Below are 21,529 nucleotides of genomic sequence, written 5' to 3'. Positions count from 1 at the left end.
GTACAAAGGTTTAGAATATTTTGAACTGAGATTATTCTCCAGCCAGAAAAAGCAAAATTACTGGTTTCAGCTTGTCTCTGTTTGCATAATTTTCTAGTCCAGACTCGTGGAACTCAGACTGATCATCAAGAAACATTAACTAGCTCTGTCTTATCTGAAGGCGGACGGTTTGGAAGCAATAATGCATCAAGAAATTCCCAATGCCTTAGAGATAATCTGGCTAGATATTTAGTTTCATCTTCTGGAAGTGTACCCTGGCAAAGGGAAAGGGCATTGCGTGGCAGTTTCTAAATTTTTGATGGTTTCCTATTTAACTACAGTTTCATGGCATGCATGCCTTTTTACACATTTTTATTTACTTTATGTTAAAAAACGGCTCTTTACCTTGTTTTTTGCCATCTCCAATTGAATTAAAATACCTAATTTAGCTAGTAGATTATTTTTTTCAAAGAAAATCTAGAAACAGTTACTACATTTCAAAACAAAACCATAAAAATGTTAGAACTATTTTCTCGGATCATGTTTTTTTTGTGGTACTAGTATTATTATTGCTAATTATTTACATTGCTAGATTATTTGTTATTTTTTAGACCTACTAGCTATTTTTTCATACAATTTAATGCTTACCAGAGAGAAAAAAGAAAAAGCTTTATTGAGTTTGACTAAAAAACTGAAAATACACTGAATGATTAAATGAATTTTTGGATTGTTTTCATAATTTCCATCTGGCACTCTAACTTTGAGTCCTTTGGTACTTTTTTTTAGATGGGGTAAAAGTGATTGAAGAAAGTACCACTCTGGATCATGCTGATCTTCACCTGGCTTATCTTTTTTTTCAATTGTTTGCTGTTTAAAATAACCAGCAAGGGCTTCTTTCAGATCTGTCTGATCTCCAGGCCCAGTTTTTCTTCTTTTCTGATTTTCATTCTGGCTTGTAGATGCATATATTTGCTGCCTACTAGAAGTTTCGGAACTTGGGATATCTGTTTCCGTATTGTTGATAATATTTTCTGCACTAGATGCAATAAAATTAATGTCATTCAGATCATAATAGTTATTTTGTTGGCTGCTAACTGGAGCCTCTGAAACATCCATATCAGGAGAAATGGCAAAAATACTTGTAGTATAGTCCAAAGGATTCTCACTACAGACACTTCCTGTATGCTCTGAATAAATCTCCCCTGAAATGTTTTGATCTTGATCACTATTTCCTGTTGTTTTACGTTTCCTTTCAATTATGTGTTCAGAAAAGAAATTCATTCTTTGCACAAGCTTTAGTTCATCTGGCTTTAAGCTTGCACATGCACCAGAGCCACTTGGAGATCTCCCTTTTTTCTTTAGACGGACATAGTGGTCCCTCAAGTTTCCCCATCTTTTCATAAGTTCAGTAACTAGAAAAAATAACAATTATTACTAACTTTTTCAACTTTTGCACTTTAAACATACTCATTTTATAGCCCAATTTTTATTGCAACTTATTTGTGAAAAATACTGAGAAAATGTTGTTGATTTTTCTCCTAAATTCAATGGAGCACCAAAAAAAATATTTTCTAGACCATAGAAAGTCAAGGTTTGATTGGAAAAGAAGGAAAACTTACTGTGTCTTAAATTTAATTTATTGAAACAAGCACTTTGCCTATATTCAATTACAAAACGTTTGTTACTGTACTGAAGTAATATCTATATCAACTGTCCCTGAAGATAGTTAAACCAAGCCCTACTGGGGTAGCTTAGAAAAAATCTTTTTGTTTTGGAAAAAGAATTTTTTTTGCAAAAGAGCAAGATGCATGTTTCTGCGTTTTTTTTCTTTTGTACTGTGTTCGGTAAAAGATTTGTAAAGTGTTATAAATCAGTTTTTTAGTTATTATATGTTTTTAATCAAAATATACAATATTAGGTTTTTAAACTTTTAAACTTTAAACATAATCATTTTATAGCCCAATTTTTATTGCAGCTTGTTTGTGAAAAATACTGAGAAAATGTTGTTTGTGTTTGGTAAAAGATTTGTAAAGTGTTATAAATCAGTTTTTTAGGTATTATATGTTTTTGCAATCAAAATGTACAATATTAGCAAATAAAGCATGATGAGTCTCTGTAACTGTGTTAGTTTCTGATTTAAAGGGGGTAAACTTGTTAAAAGCAGGGGGATAACTTATCCTTGGGCTGGCTGGGCTCAAAATTTGAGCCCAGCCATCCTAATTCAGTCAAAATTCAGTTTCTATACAGAAAAAGGGAAAAAAGCAGATACAAGGATATCCACATCTCTTTTAGGCTCTTAGACAAAGGTACATATCACAATAGGCTCTGCATACTTTACCAAATGCGCCTTTATTACTGTATTCACAATATTAAACACAAAAACTATGCCAACAGCAAGTGGAAAAATAAAAGAACAGAGGAAAAAGATATTACTACTCTCAGTATATCTGAAAATAGGGAGATAGATAGGAGAAGTAAATTATATTTTTAAAGAATATACTATATCCTGCTATAATTTAAAAACTTTGTTGATAATAAAGATAATCCAACTGAAACATTCAAATCTTTGTACTAAATTATTTCATCATTTATTTATATTCTTACTAAATTTTGTAGTTGACATAGGCTATCTGGATCAACAAACCCATCTAAATGTATTTAGATACCACAGAAAGAATTACTGTAGCCTACTGTGAATATGCTCTTTGTAGTGAATTCTCTCAAAAATAGTTAAACGACTTCTAAAATTAAAGAATATTTTTAAATGCAAGTTTCACATGTTCGAAATGTAAATAAAGTATTGCTGTAAAATTAATATATATAGTCTATTGCCTAGGCTATAAACAAAACTTTGCAGATTATTTTGGCTTGCAATGCTTTTGTACTTATTTCCAATCAAAATTTAGCTCATAATGTACAATTTTAAGAAAAAACAATTAGCCTTAAATAGCTCATATTGGACCCAATCATGGAAAATCGCAGTAGGATGCAAGGTAGCACTATAGATTACTAGCTTGACAAGAAAAAACAGCTTAATAAACTTAAAAAAATTATTTTGAAATTACATGTTGTATGTCCTTTTCATATATCATGTTGGTGTTTCTGACAATGCCCCTTATCTTCCCTTAATGGTCCTGGATATATCCATAAGATATCCCTTATAAAATTTCTATTAAGTAGTTTTTTTTTATGATCTTAAATCTCCTACATTTGAGGATAATTGTTCCAATAATTGGTTTAGTTCTGAACAGGCAGAGCAAAAGAGCATTTATCAAAGACATTCAAAAGTTAGAATACCTTATTAATCTAGCATTTACAAAAAGTTAGGTCTTATTAATCTAGTTTTTATTCAGATCTTAGTAGAAAAATAACTGAGTACATTTTAATTTGTTCAGCATTACTTTCAGACTTTACCAAATGCACTTTTATTAATTTCGTCACAATATTAAACACAAAAATTATGCCAACAGTAAGTGGAACAATACAAGGAAAGAGGAAAAATATATTACTACTCTCAGCATTTCCTCCTATAATTCAAAAACTTTGTTGATAAGAAAGATAATCTAACTGTGTCATTCAAATCTTTGTACAAAATGGTTTCATCATTTATTTATATTCTTACTAAAGTTTCATAGTTGATATAGACCTATCTTTCTGTGTCAACAAATCCATCTAAATGTATTTAGATACAACAGATAGAATTACCGTAGCCTACTGTTAATATGCTGTTTGTAGTGAATTCCCTCAAAAAAGTTAAACCACTTCTAAAATTAAAAACTATTTTTAAATACAAGTTCCACATGTTAGAAATGTAAATAAAGTGTTGTTGTAAAATTAAAATATATAGCCTATTGCCTAGGCTATAAACAAAACTTTGCAGATTATTTTGGCTTGTAATGCTTTTGTACTTATTTCCAATCAAAATTTAAGGTCATATTGTACAATTTTATCATTTGAAGAAAAAACAATTAGCCTCAAATAGCCCATATTGAACCCAATCATGAAAAATGGAAGTAGCCTAGGATGCAAATTAGCATTATAGATCAGTAGTTTGATAGGAGAGAACAGCTTAATAAACTTAAAACATATTTTGGATTCCTTGTTTTATGTTCTTGTCATACATCATGTTTGTGTTTCTGACAATGCAACTTGTCTTGCATTAATGATCCTGGATATATCCCTAAGGTAAACCATTTCGAATGCGGTATTCCAAATGCTATAAGATTCTTACATTTACATCATTCCTGGCCAAGACAATCTTGACAAAATTAGCCAAGAATTATACTTGAAGTTGTTTAACGGAACGCTCAGTTGGATTTTGGGTTTTGAAATTGAACTTCTAAAGAAGTAAAATTGTTTTGAAAGCGAAATCATAAGTTTAAATTTGGTTGTCTTTTGCTATTTTTTGTTTTGGACATACTGTATTAATGTTTAATACTTAATTATTGAACGCATAATATATTGAAGGAATTGATCTCTTTGCCAGGAATTCTTACCATTTTAATTTTTGTCTCATTCGGTGTGTAAAATTTAAGTTCTCTTCTTTTTTATCTGAGAATTGTGTATATCATACCACCTTTTATCCTCAAACGTATTCATACAGCACTCCCCTCACAATTATTATTTTGGCTCCTTCACCCGTGTAATATTTTCAGTGGGCGTAATATTTTAAACTGCAGTTTTAGAATCTTTTTACGGTCTTGCAAAGCTGTTAATTAGAGCTCAACGACCCCAAGGACCGCAAACTTTTATTGATAACTTGTATGGTGACTCGAAGTCGGCGATAACTGATCTTAGACCGAGAGAAGATACTTGGCGCCTCGTCGTAAGTGATAAAATCAAGCTACAGCTGTAGCTGATGCTATTAAATCTAAGGACCAATCGCTAAGACTAGAGCTAAAAGTTCAAGTGTATTATGGAATTGCCTGTTTCGTTCCTGATAGTGTTACTGACGGTCAGTTGCAGAATTTGATAACTAACTGTACCAAAGTCTCCCGTATCGGCAAAACTAGGTCCTACAAGCTTCAGTTTCCTCGTCGAGAATACTTACTAGCAGCCATTTCCTCGTCAGTGATAATCGATTATGCGCGAACCGCATCGAGAAATTTCCCCCTCTCCCTCTTCGCTGCTACAACTGCCAAGCTTACGGACATACTGCCCAGCACTATAAAGCTCTTACTCGCTGTTCGCGTTGTGCGCAGGCAGGACATTCAAATAAGCAGGAAACCCCCTGTCAAAATAAAATGTAGTGTGTGCTGTGCAACCAGGCAATCCATCCTTGTTACAGCTACAAATGTCCTGTCGCACAGAAACTTGTGAATGCCCTAAAATGAGCACTGATCTACACGTTACATCATGAAATATTAATGGAGACGTCTCAGTGAAATTATTCATAATCCAAACTCTATGTGACACGAACGACGTTCTCTGCCTACAAAAGCACCTTCTCAATGCCGACAGTCTATGTTTGTTAAGCAAGATTGCTTCTACTGCTTTAATAAGTCATGCCGCTCGACACACCGGGAATGGTCGGCCGAGTGAAGATACTGCTATTCTTGCTTGAAGTTTCCTCATGCGCGAACACTTTCGCGACAGTGACTATTTTATGGCAGTTAAAATTCAGAATTATGTGGTGGTTTCAGTGTATTTACCCACCGATTACCGTAATGCTACATCAGAAAGACAATTTGATCAAGCTTGCCGCCTAGTCAGTTCCCTCGTGTCTGATTGTAAAGTGCAAAATGAAGCTTAATCTTTTTGACGACAGTTGCAGTTGTGCAAATATTCTGAATAGTATGTGCCCTCAGCTCTTGGCGGTCGAGAATACCAAAGGTTTTACATATATCCATAACTCTCGCAGAACCTCTTTTCTGGACCTTTTCATGTGTACCCCGAATGTAGAACCAGGCTCAGGATCCTCACTTATCTTCACTTTCCAAACCTCAGACCATATACCTATCAGTAATATATTCCCTGTTCAACTTATTGCACCGAGTGATCCAAGTCCAGACAATGATAATAAATGGCATGAAACCACTGACTGGGCTTGTGTACATATGCTTATGTTCCGGGCTATTAGCGATTCTATTTTGAAAAAGATCAAAGTGCCGTTTCATCTACTTTCCCAAAAAAAACCTATTAACCTTTGCAGAGAAGCAAATATTGCTGAATATTTACTGTGCAGAGATCATTCACGCTCTATGCGCTGCCAAGCGTGCTAGTTTACTCACACGAAGAGTACGTCTTGGAACTGAGAAGCATGGTTGGTCAGGTAACCCTGACCTGGTTGATTCTTATGCTAAATCGAAATTCTGGTTCCGTGTCTGGAAGGAGTGTGGCATGCCATGGCGACCTTTGGTAATTGAAATTCGTCTGAAAACAAAGTGACATTCAGCGAAAGTCCTTAGGCAACACCACGCTAAATCAGTAAATGAACTATCAAGTAAAGCCTAAGTGAACCTAATTTTGTACGAAAAGTGCTCAAAGGAGATAATGCAAAAGCCAATAATTCTTTCAAAATTACCAGTGACCAGTGGTATGATTACTTTAAAAATGAACTTTCCGAGCCTGATCCATCATTCTCAAATCAATATGAAAGGGATCTTGATGGTTGCTTAGGCCAATCAATTGATAAGATCAGTTTTGTTGTTACTCGATCTGCGGTTACTGAGTGCATTTCTAAGCAACAAAAGAAAACTTCTCGTGGTGTTGATGGCCTCTGTGCAAAGCATCTAAGATGTGGGTTCCCTCTCCTGATTCAGCATCTGACCTTACTCTTTCAGATGATATTCTGTTGTGGTATACTTCCTGACTTGTTCAGTACTGGAGTAATAACCCCGGTATTAAAAAGGGGAAAGCCCTCGGACCAATATGTTTCTTCTAGGCCAATTACTGTGTCACTGGTTTTTTGCAAAGTTTCTGAGTTACTAATTATTGACAAGATATCTGGTAAGTGTTACACACCGGCTAACCAATTCGGCTTCAAGAAAGGAGTAGGCCGCGACCATGATCACCATTTGATTACTAGTTTACTTCTACATGCTCAAGAAAATAATGAGGTATTATATTTTGCTGGGTTAGACGTATCTAGAGCTTTCGACATGGGCATACATCCTCATATCTTATTGACTGCTTAAAAACGCGGAGTTAATATTTTTATCATCAAATCCATATGTGATCATAGGCAGCGCAATGTATTATTTATTTTTTTCTTTAGACCAGGGAACTTCGTATTGAAGGAGTTGTCACAGAAACTTTGAAAACGGCTCATTCGATTAGATATTGGATTGGCTTGTGCCCTTTTTAACAGTCGAAAGTTATTGGAAGGCAAATAACACCCCTTCCACGCCCACCATTTCCCCAAACACTTCCAATCAAAATTTTGAGATAGCGATTTTTTTCAGCGTAGTTGATTTCCAGATAGAAATTATGTCTTTGAGGAGGACACTCACCAACAGCCCTCAGGACAAGGGTTGCAAGTTATACCCTGGGGACATGTATAGAAAGCGTTGTCGTAAAAACTTTAAAAAAGGCTCATTCGATTGGAAATACAAAGGGCTAGTGCCCTTTTCAATAGTCGAAAGTGATTGAAGGGGAACTAACCTCCCTCTCACGCCCACCTTTGCCTCAAACATATCCAATCAAAATTTTGAGATAGCCATTATGTTCAACATAGTTGAAAGTTCTGGAAATAAAGTCTTTGAGGATGAGAATCCCCCCCCCCCACCTCCCTCAGGTCAAGGGTTGAAAGTTATGCCCTGGGGGCATATAGGGTTTGTATAGAAAGCGTTGTAGTAGAAACTTCAAAAAGGGCTCATTCGATTGGAAATTGATATGGCTGGTGCCCTTTTTAATAGTCGAAAGTGATTGGAGGGAAACTAACACCCCTTCCTCGCCCACCATTTCTCCAAACACATCCAGTCAAAATTTTAGAGATTTCCATTTTGTTCAACGCAGTTGAAAGGTCCAGACGTCAAATCTTTGAGCTAGACACTCCCCCCACTGTCGTTAGGGCCCGAGCTGTAAGTTATGCACTTGGGGCATATAAGGTTTTTATAGAAAGCATTGTCATTCAAACTTGAAAAGGGCTAATTCGATTGGATATTCAAAGGGCAAGTGCCCTTATTAATATTCGATAGTGATTTGAAGGCAACTAACCCCCTCTCTCACGCCCACCATTCCCCCAAACATTTTTGTGGGACTTCGTAACGAATTATTATTTTTCCACACCAGGGCACTTCGTGTCGAAGGAGTTGTCATAGAAACTTCGAAAAGGGCTCATTCAATTGGAAATTGGAATGGCTAGTGCCCTTTTTAATAGTCGGAAGTGATTGGAAGGCAACTAACACCCCTTCCATGCCCACCATTTCCCCAAACATGGCCAATCAAAATTTGGAGATAGCCATTTTGTTCAGCGTAGTTGATTTTCAGATAGAAATTATGTCTTTGAGGAGGACACTCACCAACAGCCCTCAGGACAAGGGTTGTAAGTTATGCCCTGGGGACATGTATAGAAAGCGTTGTCGTAAAAACTTTAAAAAAGGCTCATTCGATTGGAAATACAAAGGGCTAGTGCCCTTTTCAATAGTCGAAAGTGATTGAAGGGGAACTAACCTCCCTCTCACGCCCACCTTTGCCTCAAACATATCCAATCAAAATTTTTAGATAACCATTTTGTTCAACGTAGTTTAAAGTTCTGGAAATAAAGTCTTTGAGGATGACAATCCCCCTCCCCCAACCCTCAGGGCAAGGATTGACCTGGGGGCATATAGGGTTTGTATAGAAAGTGTTGTCGTAGAAACTTCAAAAAGGGCTCATTCGATTGGAAAGTGAAAGGGCTAGTGCCCTTTTTAATAGTCGAAAGTGATTGGAGGGAAACTAACACCCCTTCGACGCCCACCATTTCTCCAAACACATCCAGTCAAAATTTTAGAGATAGCCATTTTGTTCAACGCAGTTGAAAGGTACGGAAATTATATCTTTGAGCTAGACACTCCCCCCACAGTCTTCAGGGCACGGGTTTTAAGTTATGCACTGGGGGCATATAAGGTTTTTATAGAAAGCATTGTCATTCAAACTTGAAAAGGGCTAATTCGATTGGATATTCAAAGGGCTAGTGCCCTTATTAATATTCGATAGTGATTTGAAGGCAACTAACCCCCTCTCTCACGCCCACCATTCCCCCAAACATTTTTGTGGGACTTCGTAACGAATTATTATTTTTCCACACCAGGGCACTTTGTATCGAAGGAGTTGTCACAGAAACTTCGACAAGTGCTCATTCAATTGGAAATTGGAATGGCTAGTGCCCTTTTTAATAGTCGGAAGTGATTGGAAGGCAACTAACACCCCTTCTATGCCCACCATTTCTCCAAACATGGCCAATCAAAATTTCGAGATAGCCATTTTGTTCGGCGTAGTTGATTTCCAGATAGAAATTATATTTTTGAGGAGGACACTCCCCCCACAGCCCTCAGGGCAAGGGTTGTAAGTTATGCCCTGGGGGCATATAAGGCTTTTATAGAAAGCGCTATCGTAGAAACTTCAAAAGGGCTCATTCAGTTGAAGATTGAAAGGGCTAGTGCCCTTTTAAATAGTCGAAAAAAGATTAGGTGGCAACTAACCCCCCTTTCAAGCCCGCTACTTCCCCAAACACATCCAATCAAAATTTTGAGATAGCCATTTGGTTCAACTTAGTTTAAAGTTCTATAAATCAGGTCTTTGAGGATGACACCCCCCCCTCCAGCCCTCAGGGCAAAGGTTGTAAAGTATGCTCTGGGAGCATGTAAGGTTTTTATAGAAAGCGTTGTCGTATAAACTTCAAAAGGGATCATTCGATTGAAAACTGAAAAGGCTAGTGCCTTTTTTAATAGTTTAAAGTGATTGGAGAGCACTTAACGCCTCTCTCACGCCTACCGTTTCTCAAAACACACCCAATCAACATTGTGGGATAGCCATTTTCTTCAACCTAGTTGAAAGTTATGGAAATTAGGTCTTTGAGGATGACAAGCTCCTCACAGCCCTTTGGGCAAGGGTTGTAATTTATGCCCTGGGGGCATATCTGGTGTTTATAAAAAGTGCTGTCGTAGAGACTCAAAAAGGACTCATTCGATTGGAAATTGAAAGGGCTGGTGCCCTTTTTAATAGTCGAAAGTGATTGGAAGGCTTGACATTTTTATAATAAAGGGTGATGTGGGTACAATGTATTATTATTTTTTTTTTTTTTTTAGACCAGGGCACTTCGTATCAAAGGAGTTGTCGTAGAAACTTCAAAAAGGGCTCATTCGATTAAAAATAGAAAGGGCTAGTGCTCTTTTCAATAGTTGAAAGTGATTGAATGGCAACTAATCCCACTCCCACGCCCACCCTCCCATTTGTCCGTTATGTTTAAAAACTAAATGTTGCCTTAAGATTAAATCAAATGCACTATGTTAACGCTAATTCCTAATAATACATCTCAGCAGTATTCCAAGAACGACTGAGGGTATTATGTTCAAGCATTCGGGGCTACTTCTGCTCTTAAAATTTAACCAAATCAAAATAGCGTAAGTGCATCCCAGCTATCAAAGAAATTAAACAGATTTTTTGCGAATTGTATCAAGTTTTCTATTTCAGGTCAACAAGAGGAGGTATGAAACTTAATTAAACACTACTATTTGTGTCCAGATTTTTATAAGGGTGTATGTTGTTAAAAATAACTGAAAAATCTTCTCCAGAATATAAATAGCAGGCCAAACTATGAATTCTTAAAAGAAACAAAAAGATTCAAACTATTATTTTCTATTTCCCTGAAAAGACTATGTTAATATATAACAAACAGAAATTAATAAAAAAAAAAACTTTTTCCATAAGTTTTTCAAAGAAAAGTAAAGAACTCCATTAAACCCAAAATGAGCAAATTTAAAATCAAATAATCTACCAAGCGTGAAACTACCACAAATCAGGATTGATAAATAAATGAACCCAAAACGAACAGAAATTACAATAAATAACCGAGTCAAACTCAAAACGAGCAGAAATTAATATGAGTAGGGCTCAAAAGTCCCATGCCTTCCCAAGGCCAGAACATAATTTACACTTTACTGAAAAAAATGCAAATGAATGTGCATTGTCAGTTTAATATACATATACTGACATTTATTAATCAAAATGTTAATATTGTTTGATTATTAAAGTTATAAAAGTAAAAACATTTATATTTCTTTCAGTAAAGTGCAAGTTATATTCTGGCATTCGAATACACTAGGGACAAGGCCCTCTTGGCTAGTTTTGACATATCTGAAAAACTCTTTCGCCAGTGAAGTTTCTCGTTTCAAGTATTTTCTCCACATCAAATGTTTAGTAATTTTACTCGAGTCTTCCTTTCTGGAGTCACTTAAAACATATGACAGCGTGCACCACTGAGAGTCAGTATCTGTCAAGTTTCTGCATGAGACTTGGAAATCCGTTCACTATTGCACTTAAGGGCTCGGCATACGTAGCTGATTTCGGGAACCGATTCCAGCATTAGTGGACAAACGATAGCGGTAAGAAAAATTTGTTGAAAAAAAATTTTTATTTCGCGAGATTTTCTAAACAAAAAATCATGGACACAAATAGTCAACTAGAGTTTATTAATAGTTGCATGATTGATCTCAGCTTAGTTCTCAGTTCATTTCTCAGCTCAATAGCGGGGTCATTCACCACAGACATCTCTGGCTGACTATTTGTTTGTATCCCTATTTTTTGTGATGATCATGATGAAAATCGGTGCTGATTTTGTAAATCGGCGCTGAAAACTAGAAAACTTTTCAAGCTCAAATTGACGCCGATTTCTTTTAAAATCGGCGCTGATTTTAAAATCAGTTCCGGAAATCAGCGTGTGCCCAGCCCTTTAGTGATGGAATACTTTATATTTTGGTTCCCAGAGCCATCTTTGCATTTTCAAACTGAAGAGACTTTAAAAAGGATTGCCGTCCTCAACACCATCCTCACAAATTCTTCAACAATCTTTGGTTTCTCAACTGTAGCAGAAGCACATAGATGGACTGAATGGCAAATACATTTCAAAATCATCAAGTTTGTTTTATTTTTAGATGTTATAAGTTGTTTTACGTTTTCTTAGATTATGCTATCTTAAGGAGAATTATGCTTGGATGCTTTTGTTTTCTAATTATGCTACGTTCATCTTAATTATGCCACATCTGGCAATACTGCTTGTTCCTAGGGTTTCTACATTTACACCACACATTATGTCTAATAAGCAGGGTTTCCCATTGAACACAATCCCTTGTGTCGGGCCACAATGACAAAAACGCGATTTGTAAATTTATAACAAAAAACAAAACGTATCCCAGCTGTTTATACATTTTGGTAAAAATAATAATAATCACTTCTCACCAAGGTGGTGCTTTTCTACGGTATATACGGTATATTTTTGTTACTTCTTTTAAGAGTCATACCACAATATTTGGGAGGGTGTTCAAACCCGGTATGCCTTGATGCAGTCTTTTTTTTTCAAAGGCCTTTGTGCTTTATTTAAGCTTCTTTTTGGCTCGGGGCATGTCAAAGAGAACAAGGGATCTTAATTTCTTGTAATTCTGGTACAGAAAAAAAGTTTAATGTAATTTTAATGGCATAGGCCTACGTATAGAAATTATTTAGCCAATAAACAGCCAATTAAACGTAAGCCAATAAACAGCATTTTTAAAACCTGATGGGCATTCCGTGAAATTTAAACAAGGCTCGTATTTAAAAGTTTGGGGCGTGGTTCGTACTTTACTGGTCGCAGTTACTGCAGCAACCATGATAGATAAAAGATAATTAGTTATTGCAATACGGGAGCAGGTAAACTGCCATTATATGGATATCTCAACAGTGCAAAGCCTCCCATTTAGCGCTGTTGGTACTTGTGTACCTTTTTTTTACCCTTTAACCCCAAAAAACTAAAGTTGAAATAGTTTCCACAGAATGAGCGACACCTCCTTAGTCAGCGGAAACCCGGTTTTGAATAGCATCTTTGACATTCTATATGTGTTTCTCTTCGCGTGTTTATCGGTTACTAAAGAAGTACCGCGCTGTCTTTCCTGAGGTAATAGAAGGGATTATGAACCCATCAGTGTAAGCTGTCGAAAATATTTTGTTACCATCTTAACTGTAGTTATGATCTTCTTATTGTCATTGTTATTAATGTTGAAATTAGCGGTACCTTATTAAGAATCCAGTAGTCACGCGATAAGTGAAGTTTCGTTAATGCTAATGAAATAAAACAAAATAGGATGAAAATGTAATAGTTTAGAAACAAATTTGGGCTATATATTTGCACATTAGAGGGGGGGGGGGTAAAGCATAGCATATATTAAATACGTAACCTATCCTAACATAACCCAACCTAGGTACCTTTTAGTCCCCCTAAACCCCCAAAAACTAAAGTTTAAATATTATTACGGAGTGAGAAACCCATGTTTGCCAAACGAATTATGGGTTTAAGAAGCTGTGTGATTGGTTTCTTGAATCATGTTCGCTATACAATTCTCGCTTGACTGCTGAATTCTTAATAAGTACCAATTTTTTTATGTTAAATTTCGGTTATTCTATTGGTAAACGTTACAAATAAATTTGTTGGATTTCCAACAATTTTTTTCTACAGCGTAACGAGCCGTGGTGTCAAGAGACCAAAATAACTTAAAAAACTGAAGAAAAATTTGACTTCTTTGAAATTAATTTTGTGAGGGAAATCTAAAAAAAAAAACGAACTAACCGAAAAAAAACACTTCTTTAAAGAGCATCACTGTATTTTCACTAAATTTCTTTTAATTAACAGGGCAACTTTTCGGCGCTGCTTTAGGCGTCAAGGTTAACCGAAGAAGCTAACATCATACCAAAAAACATTCTCATAAGACAGTTGACTTTTAGTCACATAAGGTGTGTGACTAGAAGAGGGATTTGACGAAAAAAGCGTAAATTGAAAATGGTCTACCTTTTGCCTTTGTTATTCCTTTTCGGATTTGTTAATTGTGAAGAAACTACTGACATTGCTGCAAACACAACAGGTTCTGTTTTATTCTTTTTGATATCATTAGTCTGTCCAGTGTTCGGAAGTAATGGTTTAAGAAGCTAGGGGTTGCTCTCTCTCAGAAATCATATACACCAAGTGGCACTTGCCAAATGGGGTGGACCTGTACCAAGCATTTTGGAGAGCCAAACGCTTTGATGACTGTGCAGGCGGGTTGGTACTGTGCCAAGCGTCGCAGAACGTGGTAGAAAACTTTTAATACAATTCTTTAACAAAAGAATGGTACGATTCGAGGTATCAGTTTAGCATTCCCATTCTCAAACCACTTTGAAACATTCTAAAATACTTATCTGTACCATTCCTAAATGCTTACTAACTAAAATTCCCACCGCCCTCCCCCCCCCCCTAATTGAAAAAATATTGTCCAAATTAAATATAATCAATGAATTTTCGACAGCATGACTGTTTTTTCTAGTGATTTAACAGCAAATGGTGAACAAGTAGCGCTTTTTCATCGCTTGAGTTCTTCGTATTTCTTCCTTAATAGGTTTTTGCGTCCAAAGTCGGCAACAGCATCATGTCACTACAACAGAATTGAGAACAGTCGGATATATGTTATTTGAAACTGATTTAAAATCATGAAAAAAAAAATAAAAACCTGAGTAATAGAAACTTTATGCATAATTTAAAATAAGAAAGGCTACTTATAAGAATTATTATTATTATTATAGTGATTTTTGAAGTTTTTGTACATATCCAATGGTTATATCTTGCCATATTAAAGGGGTGTTGGTGCATTTTGTCGCAGTCGTGACTATTATTTAATTATTATTTATAATTGTATTATTTGCTGATTAGGGAACCGATGGTACTCCACTTTTGCCATTATAGTAGACCCCAATAACGCCTTTTTTTTCTTTACTTTTGTTTCTTTCTTTGTGAGAATTGTTTGATCAGACGATATTTGTGCATTAAACGCACTCTTTTATATACTGCTAAAGAAGTCAAGTTTGGTTAATGCTAATGAAATAAAATAGGACGAACATATAATAGTTTAGAAACAAATTTGGGCTATATATTTGCACATTAGGGAGAGGGTGGGAGGTAAAGTATACCATATATTAAATTGTAACCTAATCCAACCTAGTTACCCCCCCCCCCCCTAAACACCAAAAAACAACAGTTTAAATATCGTAAACGCAATGAAAACTACTCTTTGCATTCCAATTCTTAATAGCGGTCGCTAGAAATAACCAGTCTGGCGGGTTCTGTCCTGGTATCTGTAGCATCTCCAGTTTGACATTCCATATACAGTTTATAAAACAGTACGTTTAATGCACTAGTGCCGATTAGACTCCTCACAAGCCTCACTGAATGCATTTTGGGTCCCCGTATATGCCGAAACTATAAATAAAGAAAGTTGGTTTCTACGGCGTCTTACTCAATGATTCCTCCGAAATTCCCACTAGAATATTTTTTGTGGTGTTGCTAGTGGCGTTACTTATGTAGAAAGCGGTAAGTACGCGAAAAGTAAAGTTTTGTTAATGATAATGAAATAAAACAAAATAGGATGAAAATATAATAGTTCAGAAACAGATTTGGGTATATATTTTGCACATTAGGGGGGGGGGGTCAGAGAGTATAGCATAGCATATATTAAATACGTAACCGAGCCTAACCTAATCAACCCAACTTAGGTACCTTTTAGCCCCCTAAACCCCAAAAAACTAAAGTTTAAATATAGTTTCCGGAGTGAGAAACACTTTGTAATGCCTATCTTTATGCAGCGTCTCGTATAAGAACCGCGTTATATCCTATCTGATCTTCAATACAATTGTCGCGTATTTAACGCTTTCTACATAAGTACCCTAGTTGCTCATCAATGTGCAGTATGGTATATTGCATTATATACTACATTTATGCATTCACAGGCACTGGAAGGGGGTTGGGGAGGACTCACGCTTGTAATTTAAGTTTGTTTATCGGCTTTATAATATCGTATTATCATGAACATCTTTGCTTCTTTGATATTATATTGATGAATGTAGTACTGTTTAAAATAGAACTGTCGACGTACAAAAAGTTTTCGACCAAAAGCAACATTTTGATTTCTTAAAAGTTTAAAAGATCCATTGCATTAATACAAAATCAATTCGCTAAGTGCTGTCATAAGAGCCAAATTGCATTCAGTGGAACTTAAGTTCAGACAGAAAAGAGGTGTTAATTGGAGGGGGGTTCCCTAGAATTTTAAAAGTTTTTTTTACATATTAATTAAAAATGTTTTTATATTTTCATTGAAACAATTGAAAAAAATTGGCCCCCTCCCTAGATTTTGAAGATAACTTTTATCCCCACCCACCCTTCCCATGCCGTTTCGTGAATTGACGATTCTGCAGTCAAACAATGGGCACCCGGGTAAAAATCACCACGTGCCGGTATAAACCAACCCTATTCTAATAGGTATATATTGCACTTTGTTCATAGCTTCCTATTGTAGACTTTACCGTTCAATACAAATCACACAACTTGGAAAAACAGTTAAATACAGGGTATGCATTACACAGTAAAGAAATAGTCTTGGCTGAAGTAGGCTGAGGTCGTATCCAGGGAATCTTGGTCTCAACTCCCAAGTCGACAGCAAGTTTTTGAAGCAATTATGGTGCTAGTCACTTCTTCTCAGAAGGAAATACTTTACTATTCTGAAAACAACTGTAAAAAATCCAAAATACTTGCTCGCATCATTCCCAACAACTCTTCACTTTACAATACCCCCCCCTAATGTACAAATATGTAAACCCCCCACTAACGTACAAATATATAGCCCAAATATATATATTATCCGTCCACTTTTCTGTTTCTTGATTTCACGGACGGTGTTTCTTTGTCTATATGTGTAATTATCCAGCAAAAGGGGACGTTACCAATCAATAACTTTTGAGGTGATAAATTAATGTATTTTAAATTTCAATAGCTTCATTAAAATGAAAATGACTGGGTTTCAAATAGATGGACAGACAAGGGGGGGGGGTATTCAGCGGCCTTTGTTTGGAAATAGAAACCTTTTTTTCTTCCTTTTTCCCAGTAGCCTAAGGGGATGGGAGACCTGCCCCTGGCCATTCTCTTGTGACATCCGTGGGCAGCATCTGGAAAATTTTCAGTGTGGGGGTTAAACTTCAAAAAGATACATGACAATTTCTATTTGTGAAAGTAACGAAATTTACAATTTGGGTCACGCTGAGCTCATAACGCCGCAACAAAACTATTTATTAGCTTTAAATCGAGGTAGAGGAACCTGTTAGTTTCATTATATTCTAGGCTGTATCTTATTGTTCAGGAGATTAACTGCGGAAAGTGTACATGCATACTTGAAAGGAAAATCATGCCTCCAAAATTCATCTTTTCGACTGTTTAAGTTTCATGTGTGTCTATGCCCAGAAAACAATTAGGGTCAAGGAGCACTTAAGATGAATATATAATAGTTTATAAACAAATTTGCATGGGCGTAGGCAGCATTAGGCAGCATATTGTCTAGGGGGGGCAGTCGATAGTGTGATGGAGTTTTATCAACTGCTTTTTCCAAACAATCTGCTTTTTCAGCCATATTGAATGTAAATTTGAAGGTCTAGGGGAGGGGGGGCAGATGCCCCCCTCCCTACGCCCATGCAAATTTGGACTATATATTTGCACATTTGGGGGCGGGGTGGGGGTAAAGCATAGCATATATAAATATTTAACCTATCCTAACCTAACCTAGGTACCTTTTTTCGCCTTAAACCCCGAAAAACAATCGTTTAAATATTGTAACCCATTGAGAAACCACGGCTTTGCAGTCATTTATGTATAGCGGTCTCTTGAGAATAGCCTGTTTGGCGAGTTTTTCGTGACTGGTTTCCTTGTACAATATATAAAAGTGTCCATATAACGCACCAGTACCAAATCTTGTCACCTTTTCGTGATATATCATGCTCGTATATATGAGCATTAAGCTTAGGAATTCGGGGTAAATTCCGAGAGTGGAAACTCTGTTTTCTGTAGACACACAAATAAGAAGAAATGATCTTGGTTTCAGAGATAGCTGTAACCTAGTAAAGAGTGAATCACGGCCAATAGTAACCAGCAGTTCTGAGACGCTTTTTGAAAAAAACGATATTGCATTAGATGGTCACTTCTAAAAAGTCAAGTTTGGTTAATGCTAATGATATAAAATAAAATAGGATGAATGTATAATAGTTTAGAAACAAATTTGGGCTATATATATGCACATTAGGGGGGGGGGGGTAAAGCATAGCATATATCAAATACGTAACCGAACCTAACCTAGGTACCTCCCCCCTCCTAAACCCCAAAAAACAACAGTTTAAATATCGCAAACGCAATGAAAACCACTCTGCATTCCATTTCTTAATAGCGGTCTCTTTGAAAATTACCGGTCTCTGGCGGGATTCGTCTGTCATTGCATGACTGGTTTCCTTGCATAGTATATAAAAGTAACCATCTAATACACTAGTACCAAAAAAACTGTTTAGGGAGAAAAATATGCATTAGGTTACTAAACAATAGTAACTATTGTTTTAATTAATCTTAGTGCTATTAAAAAAAAACTAGTTTTTTCAACTGAAAGTAAGGAGCTACATTAAAACTTAAAACGAAAAGTAATTATTCCGTATATAAATGGATTTGCCCCATCCTCAATCTCTCACTCGTTACGCTGGTTTTTTAGTGTTTTAAAATAGCTTCTCATTCCAATTAACCGATTATTGCGTTTTAAGAGTCGTCTTAAAGAATTGGGATAAAAAGTCGAACTTTTTCAAACAAACCAGAGGTTACTCATATTGCTCACGGGCTCGGAGGAGATAAAAATACCGATGGGAGAGTCAAACGTTTATTGGTGTCTCCCCGTAAACATTAATTCTATATTTTCGTCTGTGTTTTTGCGTAAGTGCCTTTTTGCACACTTTTTCTTTGTGTCCATTTTTTGTACACTATAAAAAAAATTACTAAAGTTTTTTTTTATAGTTATGTCATCACCGCCTTTTCTTATTATAAGATTTTTACGTAAACATACTTACTTGGAGATGGTTGTTACAAAAACAATTATGGGAGGGTTCACAAACAGGGCTTCACTTTTCTTTTCTATCGTCATGTAGAACTTAGGCGATATTTGGTAGAAAACCAGTAAATGACTCCCTGGGTTGTGCAGAACTTTCAGCAGGATTGTTCAGTTTGTATTATGCTATCAGAGGAGTTATAGCAGTTTGCAAAGAAACTACAACATTTTTATAGTTTAGGGCACAGATTTTACGGAGCCATATTTGATTTCGAAAAGAAAGGTAGCATTTAATTATCAACATGATGATTTGATAAAAAAAAAAAGGTTTTGATTGTTTGGAACAACCGTACACTGTACAGTTTGTTTTAGTTGATACTTCATTTAGGCCCCGTTAGTAGTAAGGGCATAGGGAATATCACACCTACATTCACACCTACAAGACCATACACAGTTTCACACCTACATTCACGCCTATAAGAAGCTCAAAAGTGTATACAATATGAACAATACATGAAAAATTACATGGAAAACCCACGCGTGTGACATTAGAGTTAGACATGGAGATTTTAAAAAGTTGGCACGCTATAATGCATGTTATGAAACAATAGTCAAGGTTCTATTGCACAAGAAATTTCACAGGAATGTGCGTCGTAAGTTCACGTGGACATTTTTTTTTTTTTTTGTTAAGCTGGCACGGTATAAAGTAGTCCAACATGTTTTGGGAGCATAGTCGAAATTATGTAACTCAAGCAGAGTGTTTTCCGAGCCAACATCCGTTTTTTAGGAGGCCAATCAGAGAAATTGGTGCTTGCTCAATATACGGTAACTCGAGCGGTGATTGGTTATAAATAAAAGGACTGGTTTTTTATTCGTCCTTGAGATTTTGTACATAATGCCCATACCTTACGATTTAATTTTAATTATGATTTAACGTGTCATAGATAGTACATTGAATATTATTAACTTTAAGGCAATGGATACTTCAATTTTCAACGTGAGTACAGTTTACTAAATTTTTTAATTTATTTCCAAATAAAATCATTTTACCAGTAAATTCAAATTCAGGGGCATAGGCCCCCCTCCCCTCCAACAATACAAATCCTATTATATGATACGTATACTCGCTAGAAAACACAAAGTACGCTCTTTTTTCTATTATGTAAACAAAAACCCTCCCCCACTGCTCTGTAGTTTTAGTTATTTCCTTCAAAAATGCCAGTTTCCTCATTCATTCTAATTAAAATGCGTTTTCTTTATCTGTTTAAATGGAAGCTTCTGTGTTATAAAGGAAGGGTCAGTTTTGGCACCAAATTTCGCACGCTCATGTTATCATAGATTAACGGCACATGTTTATGGAATAGCAACAAGGGTGTTCCTTGACAAAGAGAGAAATTGTGTTCTGGCCTAATTAAACGAAATATATTCTATTTTCGATTGTATTCCAATGATTAAGAGGGTTTTACGATGTGAAAAAACAAACTATTTCATCGCATAGAAAGTAAGAGGGATGGAGGAGGGGATTTATTGTGCAGACTAATTTTTTCTTCTGTAAAAAAGGGGGTGAAATTTTACCGATTTTTTTTCCGGAGACGTAAGCTAACGTTTAAATTAAATTTTACGTCTTTTGTCTTAAAGATTTGCTCCTCAAATTTTTATATTGAAAAATGAGTGTGTTGTTCTATTAGTAAAGAGAATCTTTCAAGCTTTTATCATCAAAAATGTGGAATTTTGCAGTTTTGACAGAGTAGAAGGATTTTGTACGGGGATTTAATTTTACAAGAGGCGGAGGGGTTCCAGGCGTGAATTTTTCAGGGGGAAATTTTAACGAATTTTTTTCTGGACACGTGAGCTAACTTTTAAATTAAATTTTAGATCTTTTGTCTTAGGGATTTGCTCCTCAAATTTTTAAATTGAAAAATGAGTGTGCTGTTCTATTAGTAGAGACAATCATTCAATCTTTTATCATCAAAAATGTGGAATTTTGCAGTTTTGACATAGTAGAAGGATTTTGTACGGGGATTAATTTGACATGAGGAGGGGGGTGTCCAGAGGTGAAAATTTCAGGGGGAAATTTTACCGATTGTTTTTCCGGAAACGTGAGCTAACTTTTAAATTAAATTTTAGCTCTTTTTTCTTTGGGATTTGCTTCTCAAATTTTTAAATTGAAAAATGAGTGTGCTGTTCTTTTAGTAAAGACAATCATTCAAGCTTTTATCAACAAAATGTGGAATTTTGCAGTTTTGACATAGTAGAAGGATTTTGTAGGGGGATTAATTTTCCCTGAGGAGGGGGGTTTCCAGAGGTGAAATTTTCAGGGCGAAATTTTACCGATTGTTTTTCCGGAAACGTGAGCTAACTTTTAAATTAAATTTTAGCTCTTTTGTCTTAGGGATTTGCTCCTCAAATTTTTAAATTGAAAAATGAGTGTGCTGTTCTATTAGTAAAGACAATCATTCAAGCTTTTATCATCAAAAATGTGGAATTTTGCAGTTTTGACAGAGTAGAAG

At 35.8% G+C, this 21,529-nt stretch overlaps 2 protein-coding genes across 2 annotated transcripts in view; one reads left to right on the top strand and one right to left on the bottom strand.

The window, feature by feature from the left end:
• Nucleotides 1-579: 579 nt before the first annotated feature.
• LOC148948369 (uncharacterized) lies at nt 580-1,981 on the bottom strand. The gene has a single exon (XM_089094908.1). It carries the CDS (start codon nt 1,378-1,380, stop codon nt 580-582), a length of 801 nt encoding a protein of 266 aa, XP_088951034.1. The 5' UTR covers nt 1,381-1,981.
• An 11,890-nt stretch (nt 1,982-13,871) lies between these two features.
• LOC148948368 (uncharacterized) overlaps nt 13,872-21,529 on the top strand; it is a 66,184-nt gene continuing 58,526 nt past the window's right edge. The window contains exon 1 of the mRNA XM_089094907.1: nt 13,872-14,009. Coding sequence (XP_088951033.1) covers nt 13,928-14,009 — 82 coding nt within the window. The 5' untranslated portion in view covers nt 13,872-13,927. The remainder of the gene's footprint in view (nt 14,010-21,529) is intronic.

The sequence above is a fragment of the Artemia sp. Qi Xiang Cuo genome, chromosome 9 (assembly GCF_049724085.1).
Source record: "Artemia sp. Qi Xiang Cuo chromosome 9, ASM4972408v1, whole genome shotgun sequence".
Lineage (NCBI taxonomy): Eukaryota > Metazoa > Arthropoda > Branchiopoda > Anostraca > Artemiidae > Artemia > Artemia sp. Qi Xiang Cuo.
Note: the sequence above shows the minus strand (reverse complement) of the source record. Positions and strands in the feature narration are given on the sequence as shown.